General features: G+C 37.8%; 1 protein-coding gene across 3 annotated transcripts; it reads left to right on the top strand.

Moving 5' to 3' along the window:
- The first annotated feature begins 1,912 nt into the window (after window positions 1-1,912).
- On the top strand, window positions 1,913-8,317 carry ctns (cystinosin, lysosomal cystine transporter). 3 transcript variants are annotated; one of them, XM_017714303.1, is made up of 11 exons: window positions 1,913-1,975; window positions 2,178-2,262; window positions 2,390-2,468; window positions 2,560-2,650; window positions 2,776-2,879; window positions 4,817-4,954; window positions 5,047-5,146; window positions 5,311-5,430; window positions 6,756-6,926; window positions 7,207-7,324; window positions 7,421-8,317. In XM_017714303.1, exons 2-11 carry the CDS (start codon window positions 2,199-2,201, stop codon window positions 7,564-7,566), a joined length of 1,131 nt encoding a protein of 376 aa, XP_017569792.1. In that variant the 5' UTR covers window positions 1,913-1,975; window positions 2,178-2,198; the 3' UTR covers window positions 7,567-8,317. The 3 variants fall into 3 exon arrangements, with proteins under 3 accessions (XP_017569792.1, XP_017569791.1, XP_017569793.1); XM_017714302.1 differs by having other exon boundaries at window positions 1,919-1,981; XM_017714304.2 differs by lacking the exon at window positions 1,913-1,975 and adding an exon at window positions 2,014-2,032.
- Window positions 8,318-8,422: the final 105 nt, after the last annotated feature.

Genomic DNA, 8,422 nt, shown 5'->3' with positions numbered 1-8,422 from the left:
TACTATAACAACCACCTAGTAACATGGTAGCAACCACTTTGGACACAATAGCAATCACCTAGCAACACCATAGCAACCACTTGAGATACCATAGCACCTGCCCAGAAACACCTTAGTAACCACCACTTAGCAACATATCAGCAACCACTTGTATTACGATAGCAATGGTTTAGCAACACCTTAGCAACCACTTGGAATACTTTACCTTTTTTTTTTTTTTTAAGAAAATGCATTTAAAACTGTTTTATCTCAGTTCTTTGGTTAAGATACCAAGTGTTAGCCTCCAAATCTTCTGCAATAAGTAAACATCTACACATCACACATGACATACCCTGCCGAGAGTGAATATAATGTTCGATAAAAATCTCCATTGTGACCTGTAGACTGAACAGCAGTTAAGATGGAAAACTGCTTTCATCCCTCTTTTTTACTACAATCGCATGGAATTGTTGTACGGATCAAGTGAAAAAGTACACCACATCAGTAATGAATAAACAGCTCCATCCGCTACAAAGACTGGATATCAAAACACGCTTCATGCAGTCTTTCATGTAAAAAATGAACAAGTTCACACTAGTATTACACACGCAGCTGTGCGATGTCAGTTCAGAGACAAACCCAACATAAATGGGGGGCTCCACCGTGTGGACCAATGTAAACAACGCAGGCTACACACCAGAAGAAGTTCAGCTTAAAGATGGTCTCACGTGTTTGATGAATTCAGCTCTTCTGCGATAAAACCGCGTGGTGGGATAGTGTAGTGGGTAACACCTCTGCCTTCTACACTGTAGACTGGGGTTCAATCCCCCCTTGGGTAAGCACCCTACACTAAACCAGTAAGAGTCCTTGAGGAAGACTCCTAACATCACCTTCGCCTACCTGTGTAAAATGATCAAACTGTAAGTCGCTCTGGATAAGAGCGTCTGCCAAATGCCGTAAATGTAAAAATATTATTATAAAAACATTGTTTCAAACCCAACTAATTAACAGAAGAATCGACTGATGCACTTGTGATTGTACGTCTCCCTCTAGCGGTGGAAATCTGCAGTGCAGTCTCCACAAACCAAAGCCCACACTGATCACCTGCTAAACGCTTGCTTCTGTCATATAAGTTATACGGGCCACTTTATTAAGTACATCTCGCTGTTTATACACTTTTGTCCATTTTATCTGATCCACTTAACTTTTTAAAATTTAACTAAAACCCAGCAGCGAATGTTCTCTTTTATTTGTCCTATTTTGTAGCGGAAAATTTCAACCACTGCCTCTTGTAATTCCCAAGGGGTAACGAAGCACTCAATACAAGAAGTAGGGGTAAAAATAAGAAATGGGATTGGGCAATGGCTAGAACGTTTCCAGAACATTGTGAAAAAGAGGATGAAGCTAAACGTTGCTCCTTCTTATTCAAGATGCTGGCACCTTAAATGGTTCCACCTTAAACGGTAGCGCCGGAGTTGCATTCTGGCGAAAGAAGCCGTTGAACAGGAAGCCCAACTTCGGCCTCGTGAAAAGAGGAACAAAATAAACTGGGTCCTTTTCAAAGAAGTGAAAAATATTCCGAAAACAGTTCCCGTTCAAAGAATTCTGACTGCATTAATGATTTTCTGTAGGATGACTTAATGTTTGCTGTAACCGTTTACGGAGCTGGGAAGTCGAGTCGACTCCAGCGCCAGGAGCCAAGAAAACCCGGAGCAACGCAGCGCGCGCTCGTCTAGTTTCCCGCCGAAACATGAACGAACGGGAATAAAGCCTGGATTTATTTTGCTTTAGCTATATAGTGTAGAATACGGATTTCTGATAATATCTGGATTTTGTAAATTCAGTTTTTGACTTTCAGCTTGAATTCAAAATCTCCTCGCCCGGTCCGGTCTCCATGGAAACCTCCCCTCCTCACAGCTGTAGCGTCATCTGAGTCAGCTGACTCTGCTCATGTGACCAGGAAGGACTGGCGTCTCGACTCCCGTAAACATATGCGGTGCGGGTAAAGTCTTCATATCTTGCTTTCGCTTCATCTCTTAAATCTTATATTTAGGTTTGTTTCCATATACAGCCTAGTAATCGGCACGATTGAGAGAAGGAGAGAGGAAAGGAAAAGCAAGCTGGGCAATGTTTAATAACATTCCTGCAAAAATAACATGTCCAGATTTAATGACCACTTCATTCTGTCTTATTCGCAGGCTGTTGTGTCCAAGCTCAAGATGATGAACACTGGTCATTCAGCCGCTGTTTTTCTGGCACTTTGTGCACTGTTGATACGTTGTGGTGAGTACCGTCCTCTTATCAGACTCACAATATAAGGAACTTGTTCCCATCGTTTCACGTAAAAGTTCGCCACAGCACCATATTTGGTAACATCATTATAGCTAATTGAGTACTTTGACATTCACAGATGCAAAAGTGTCCCTGAGTGCTCTGCATACTGTTGATTTGGAGGAGAAATTCTCTAAAAACATCACCATTACAGCAAGGTGTGTCTAATATTCCATTTGATATTGAAAGTGATGGGATATTCTTGGTTTAATGTTAAAACTGTTTTAATTCATTTGCTTTATTTTATAGTTTTTACCTGAACACTACTGCAAACATCTACTTTAATATTACATACTCCTCAAAAAATGACTCTTCATCAATAATTCATCTTCCAAAGGAAGTACGTTTTAAGTTTCACTGGTTCTTTTAAAGTGTAAACATTTTCATAAAGATTTGAATAATTTTCGTTATGTTGAGTACCACATTTTAAAGTCTGATTGATTGAGCTGAGCTTCTTTCTTCCAGGTTGTTATGTCAGCAGGAAGCACATCAGCTACGTTTGAAGTTCAAGGAGAGAATGTTGGTCAAGTGACTGTATATCTGTACAGCAACAACACTGACATAGAAAGGTATGAGGGGTATGAATGTGCTTAGCTTTGTACTGCAATCACATATTTGCTCCATATATATCCCACATGGCCACAGCTCAATGCATTTAGGCATGTAGAGGTGGTCAAGTCAGCTTGCTGAAGTGCAAACCGAGCATCAGAATGGGGAAGAAAGGTAATTTATGCGACTTTGAATGTGGCATGGTTGTTGGTGCCAGATGGGCTGGTCTGAGTTTCAGAAACTGCTGATCTACTGGGATTTTCACGCACAACCATCTCTAGGGTTTACAGAGAACGGTCTGAAAAAGAGAAAATGTCCAGTGAGCGGCAGTTGTGTGGACAAAAATGCCTTGTTGATGTGAGAGGTCAGAGGAGAATGGGCAGACTGGTTCGAGATGATAGAAAGGCAACAGGAACTCAAATAACAACCAAAATCTCTGAGGACTAACACCTTATTGAAAGTATGCCACAAAGAATTAAGGAAGTTCTGAAGGCAAAAGGGGGTCCAACCTTTTACTAGCAAGGTGTACCTAATAAAGTGGCTGCTGAGTGTATATGTGTGTGTCCATATCTGCACTTATAGATTGATATGACATGTATAACTGATATTATATATATATATATATATATATATATATATATTTATATATATATATATATATATATATATATACACACACACACACTAGACTCTAAACATACATAGATACACATATACACGTTAATATACACCAGTATATAACTGATATATATATATATATATATATATATATATATATATATATATATATATATATGTATCATATCAGTTATACATGTCATATCAATCTATAAGTGCAGATATGGATTTGGTAGATTGAAGCTAAATTTAAGGTACTATTTGGAACAGGTTTCAGAAACTTGGTGAAGCACAGGAGAAGGTTTTCGAAGCACTATGTTGCAGAATGTTTTTTTAAAGTGTTGGTCGAGGGAACCAGGGGTTGCGATATCTACAGTGCAAATGCAGCTATATATAAATGTTTGAACACCTGATCTAATTACGTCATGTTGATTTTCTAAGTGAAAATTAGTCACATCCTCAACAGGAAACGCAGGAAAATATAGCATTTGTTATGCACAGTTTCTAAGAGGTTCCCCTTAGTTTCTTGTTTAACATATTGGGGGAAAAAATAAACATAAAACTTTGAATGTGCCATAACTAACAGGCCACATTTTAAATTAGCAAATAAACTAATTGTGTTTTAAAATGTGCTGAACTGTGTTCTCTATAGAGAAACTACTACAACTGTGTTCACTTATTTTCACTTGGCGGTGTGCAAAGCAAACGTAATTTAAACGTGGACCATGGGTGCCTAAACTTTTGCACACAGCTGTACAGCCATTTTATTTTCTATCCAAAATCATCACTGAACCCATATGTATCTTCTGAGTTTTAATATGTTAAAATAGTGAAAAATCTGAAAACTAGGGTAAAACAATGAAAACGTTCTCTCAAATGGATCATTTCACATCAAATCACTCTGAACAACTTTCTTTACATCTTAATGATTAAATTATGCATACATTTTGAAAAATCAGTGTAATTCCCCTTGACACTTGTCATTCACAATTCACGTAATAAATGGAGACTGTAATGTTGTTAGACTGTTTTTAAGATTGCGGCTGTGAAACACCATTTTGAGGTATAAACTGAGTGCAGTTCTGCTCAACAGGGAGGACAACAGATTTTTGCACTATGTCTTAGATAAAAGTTGTTTTTTTTTTTTTTTTAGTAAGAACTTTCAATTAAACCTCACGCACTTTACTTTTATGTTAAGTTTATATAAAAACATAAACTGGCATTTGTTTCGAAGTGATGCTTTAACTTAATGCAGTCCTCTTCTTTATTCTAAAGTTTTGTCCTTTAATTGATGGCAAATATTTTTTAATATTCATTCATAGTTTTCTTTTCTCCCCAGCATAAAAACCCGAATAAGATTCTTGGTTGTGAGAAGCTATGCTCTTGCTGTCATCAACCAAATTATTGGCTGGATCTACTTCATAGCCTGGTCTATTTCCTTCTATCCTCAGGCATATGAGAACTGGAAAAGAAAGAGGTAAATGCTCCTTCATATAACTACTGGCAATTGCTGAAATTGCCCACTTCAGTTGAAGTAACACTGTAGTGCCAACTGTGATTATTTTACAGTGTGGTGGGCCTGAACTTCGACTTCCTCGCTCTGAACCTCACCGGATTTATTTCCTACAGCGTCTTCAATGTTGGCCTTTTTTGGATACCTTACATAAAGGTGAATGTGACCATTTTAAAAGGAAACCAAGGGGGAAAATCCATTATAATTAATTAATAATGATATTTTCAATGTTTTTTTTTATTTGTACAATACACTTTTCAGTGTGTTTGAATAATTTAAATTAAACTGTGTGTGTTGTATATATGTATATGCATTAACAGGAGGAATTCTTGAAGAAAGATCCAAATGGAGTCAATCCTGTGGATGCCAATGATGTGTTTTTCAGTTTGCATGCGTTGGCCCTAACTCTCGTTTATGTCTGCCAGTGTACAATATATGAGGTCAGTAATAATTATTAACTTAAAGTATTGGATAATACAATATGAACTTCACAAAGGGCTCAATTAATATATATTTTTGCATTTTAGGTTTTTCTACTAATAATATTTGTGTGGTTTTATGTACCAAATGCTGTCATTATTCACTTTTTTATGACCACTTCTCTTTAGCCCTTAGAATTAAACAGGCTGTGCCTTTAACACTGATATACACTACAGTGCCAAAAGTATTCACTCACCCATCTAAATTATTGAATTCAGATGTTTCAATCACTTCCATGGCCACATGTGTTTAAAACCAAGCACCTAGGCCTGCAGACTGCTTCTACAAACATTAGTGAAAGAATGGGTCGCTCTCAGGAGCTCAGTGAAATCCAGCATGGTACCGTGATAGGATGCCACCTGTGCAACCTGGTCCAGTCGTGAAATTTCCTCACTACTAAATATTCCACAGTCAACGGTCAGTGGTATTATGACAAAACGGAAGTGATTGGGAACGACAGCAACTCGACCACAAAAAGGTTGGCCACGTAAAATGGCAGAGTGGGGTTAATGGATGTAGAGGCACATAGTGCTCAAAGATCACCAGCTTTCTGCAGAGTCAATCATTAAAGACCTCCAAACTTCATGTGGCCTTCAGATCAGCTTAAGAAGAGTGTATAGAGCTTCATGGGTGGGCCAACATCATATTAAAACCTATGGATTTAGAGGGAGATGACACTCAAGTTCATATGTGTGTTAAGGCAGATGAGCAAATACTTTTGGCAATATACTGTATGTCCATGATTGGCTGCCCTGCACTGTGCCTCATTCAGAACACAGTCTGGGCTGATACACTCTCAATACCTTCAGCAGGAGGGTATGGGGCTAATCTACTGGATTAATAAACAGATATACGTTATGTTACAGAAGTGTTAGGCAACTTGTTTAAACCATTTATCTTGGCAAAAAGTGTGTTTTTGCTTGTAAAAACAAGTTGGAACAGATGCAAAATACATTTTGAGAGAGAGAGAGAGAGAGAGAGAGAGAGGTTAACCAAGCCAAGTATTAGCCATTTAAGTAGCTTTTTAATTTAAAACATTTGTTCACGACTAACTGTACGTGAGTTAGCTTTCCTGACAGCTTCTTCTTGCTTACGGTCTTCAAAACAGACTGTATTTGTTACTTATGTTCCATATATGGCCTGTATGGAGAGGAAAATTTGTTTTGTTTTGGGGAAAAGTGATAGAACAGCATCAGGTGCAGACCTCATACGTGAAACTTGTTTATTTAACAAACATCTAACTGTAGCATTATACATCTGAAAACTTAATGCTGTAATTTTTTAGAGCGGAGGACAAAAGGTGTCCAAAGTGGCCATGATTTTACTTGGAATTGCTTGGACCTTTGCCTTTGTCACACTCTTTGTTGCGGTTGCTCAGAAGATCACATGGCTGCAGTACCTGTACTATTTCTCCTACATTAAATTAGGGGTCACACTGGTTAAGTACATCCCTCAGGTATGGCTCTCATTTACTTGTATTACATAACAGACTTTGGGTCCATTTTAAGCCTAAGCCCGACTAAATGGGATTTTTAATGGTGCATTTGTATGAAAGTGTTACTTGTTATATAATTGAAATTAAGATATTTGAGACAATAGACTTTAAAAGATTGTCTTATAACAGTGTTTTCTCTGTCAGAATATCTTGAACAGTCAAAGTAAAGTTCAAAGGTAGAAGCATACTGTAGAAGACAATGACCAAGTAGATCTGACTACTGTGACTAACTGTTTTTAAGGCTTACATGAACTACCAGAGACAAAGCACAGAGGGATGGAGCATTGGAAATGTGCTACTGGATTTCACAGGAGGCAGTTTTAGCCTCCTTCAGATGTTCCTGCAGTCATATAATAACGGTAAGGACACACGTTACATTCTTCTAGTTACCGTTTTGTTAGAAAAAATATATTCTCAAACTATTCTTTGTATCTCTAATTATATTTCTCTTGCAGATCAATGGAGGCTTATATTTGGAGACCCGACAAAGTTTGGATTAGGCGTGTTCTCAATATTTTTTGATGTTATATTCATAATTCAGCATTATTGCCTTTACCGCAGTAAAGCTCCAGAATATCGGATATTAGGTAGTGATGAATAGGCAAGTACACTAATGTTCACATGAGATTGTGACTTCAGCTCTCCACACACACACACACATTTTCTCCCTCAGCGTTGGTGGTGGGGGGGGGTATTTTCTGGATATTCTCAGTTACTGCATTGCAGTGTTGCCTAGTGCCTAAACACGTCACCAGCAGTGCACCTTTCTGATGCTAGCCCTAAATGTATTTTTGCATTCCGCTTCTTTGATTGCGTAAAAAGAAGCAGTGAAAGCTTAATAAGAAAAGCTAACATATAAAAATGTTGGGATTCTGGGATATTTTGTGTCTGGGAATGAATTTCATTTTTCCTGGACGGGCAACCAAAATCCAGGTCAGTTCAGGAATATCCTGGGTGAGCGGCAGCCCTACGGGAGACTAGTTCCTGTTTAGTGGGAAGTGCCTTACAGTAACATAACCTTATAGCTACCTCTCCTACTGTTCTCAGAATAACACCGAGAACATGTTTGTAACACCATGGAATAATGCTTATAGGTCTATGTTTTTCGCAAGCAACTTGTGATACATTTTATGGAAATAGTTTTTTTCTGTATGAAGTGAACTGATACAAATTTGAATTTTGCTGGCAATTAAAGGGACTAAATAGGTTTATTCTTTATGCTAATTGTATCTCTGCAAAATGTGATTGCACCCGCAGACTGCTTTTTATAATCTTTTGAATACTGTAGTTGTACTGTGCCTTTTTAGTTGTTTTGGTATCAATAAATGGATTTTTTCCCCCTTTTTAATGTTTTTGATGTTAAACGTGTTCATGATGTTAATTACTAGCAGGAAAAAGCTGGATAATTAGATCTGTTGCCTAAAGTCCTAAAATCTGTGGTTATCATGTGGTTTTCC

This window comes from Pygocentrus nattereri, chromosome 15, assembly GCF_015220715.1.
Source record: "Pygocentrus nattereri isolate fPygNat1 chromosome 15, fPygNat1.pri, whole genome shotgun sequence".
Classification (NCBI taxonomy): domain Eukaryota; kingdom Metazoa; phylum Chordata; class Actinopteri; order Characiformes; family Serrasalmidae; genus Pygocentrus; species Pygocentrus nattereri.
The sequence above is the reverse complement of the archived record's forward strand: the minus strand, read 5'-3'. Positions and strand labels throughout refer to the sequence as shown.

Bases quoted from the DNA above. Each gene is read 5' to 3' on its own strand.
- ctns (XM_017714303.1), top strand. From the start codon at position 2,199: ATGATGAACACTGGTCATTCAGCCGCTGTTTTTCTGGCACTTTGTGCA. The intron at 5,147-5,310 runs GTGAATGTGACC...ATGCATTAACAG, and splicing joins TTTGGATACCTTACATAAAG to GAGGAATTCTTGAAGAAAGA. The intron at 7,325-7,420 runs GTAAGGACACAC...TTTCTCTTGCAG, and splicing joins CCTGCAGTCATATAATAACG to ATCAATGGAGGCTTATATTT.